The sequence below is a fragment of the Phaethon lepturus genome, unplaced genomic scaffold, assembly GCF_000687285.1.
Source record: "Phaethon lepturus isolate BGI_N335 unplaced genomic scaffold, ASM68728v1 scaffold16284, whole genome shotgun sequence".
Taxonomy (NCBI): domain Eukaryota; kingdom Metazoa; phylum Chordata; class Aves; order Phaethontiformes; family Phaethontidae; genus Phaethon; species Phaethon lepturus.
Genome location: NW_010535697.1, coordinates 22573 through 23999, shown reverse-complemented (window position 1 = coordinate 23999; position 1427 = coordinate 22573). Strand labels below are relative to the sequence as shown.

Here is a 1427-nt window from a genome sequence, read left to right as displayed (position 1 = left end):
GGCCTGAGGGGCTTCGCGGCCGGAGGCAGCCGTTCGCTGAAGCGGGCCGAGGAGGGAGGAAACGCGAGGTCCCCTCGGCGGGGGCGGGGTCCTCCGTGTGCGGGGTCCCTCGGCCGGAGGATGGCGACGCAGTGTGCTGAGGAGAGCATCTATAACCTCCTGCCCCGCCTGGATGAGAGGCCTGTCAAACCTCCCAGGTACGTGGGTGTGACAGTACCACTGGCAGACACGGTGACTGGTGCTGGCAAGGCAATACAGCTTACGGGTAACAGGTATTAAAAAAAAAAAAAATCTCCGTTTTGCGTAGTTATTGCTCCTCCTAATGAGTCACTAACTAACATCTGAGGGTTTACAGCCTGCTCCATGAACGGATGATTCAGTTTAGTATCTTCAATGCCATCAAAAAGAACTTAAAAAGCACTCTTTTCACGCAGAGGAATTACATGACATCTTTGTTATTTGCACTTATAAAAATTTTTCAATGAGCAGCTAAAAAGTTGGGGGTTTTCTTTTTTAATTTTTCCCAGTGCCACACTTCCATTCTTTTCATGGGTCAAATGTGTCTTCTGACATTTTTTCTTTTGCTTCTCTTTTCTCACCCCTTACCTTAAAAACATAAAAAAGGCCTTTTGCCCCCTAGTATTAATTCCTTTGAGAGTTTTTGTAAAATTATTTGATAATTATGCAAACATGTTGTTTTTTCAAGTCCCTGTTTTTTTTTATGAAAGAAAGCTGTTACAGTTAGCATTTTCAGTGAAAGGTAAACGTAGGTCATAACTCAATAGATTTAAAATTACTAGAAATATCAGTGACACTCATTAGAACAAAGACAGTTATCCTTTTTCAGGTAAAAGGGTTCAGACTTCTGAAATTCCTCGTTCTGAACCTTTTCTGTATAAAAATAAATCATGCATCTCTTTTTGTTTCCAACAGTGTCAAACCTGGTTAATAGCATGATCAGTTTTAGTTAGTGCATACAAAATCTAGGGTCTTTTTTTTTTTTCATATGACATCATAGATATTTCACTCTCAACTGACCAGATACTACTCATGAAACCATAGCAAGGATCCTCATTTTCACCAACTTCAATGTCCCAAGTTGACAGCTAAGGAATAGTAACCGTCTTCTTACAAATGTATTGTCTTTTTCCCCTTGCCAAATGATGAATGGATTAAGATTCTGAAGTCCCCCATAACCATGTTTTCTTCCTTGCAACCCTCTCTAACCCTATGATATTGGTGTATGATAGCATTTAGCCACTTTCTTGGCCTGAAAAGATACAACTGCCACCTCTCTTTGTCCAAAGGAGTGCCTATAGCTGTCTACAAAAGGCGTCTTTACCTTATGCCAGTATGTAATAAACTCAATACCTTCTTATTCACTTTCTCATGCCAAGACTGTGACTACTAGGTCAAATTCCCCATAA

The 1427-nt window shown here is 41.0% G+C and overlaps 1 protein-coding gene across 2 annotated transcripts in view; it reads left to right on the top strand.

The window, feature by feature from the left end:
• Positions 1–120: 120 nt before the first annotated feature.
• The window catches only part of ENKUR (enkurin, TRPC channel interacting protein), a 14923-nt gene continuing 13616 nt past the window's right edge, over positions 121–1427 (top strand). For both annotated transcript variants that reach the window (XM_010285938.1, XM_010285939.1), the window contains exon 1: positions 121–197. In XM_010285938.1, the coding sequence (XP_010284240.1) occupies positions 121–197 (77 nt within the window). The remainder of the gene's footprint in view (positions 198–1427) is intronic.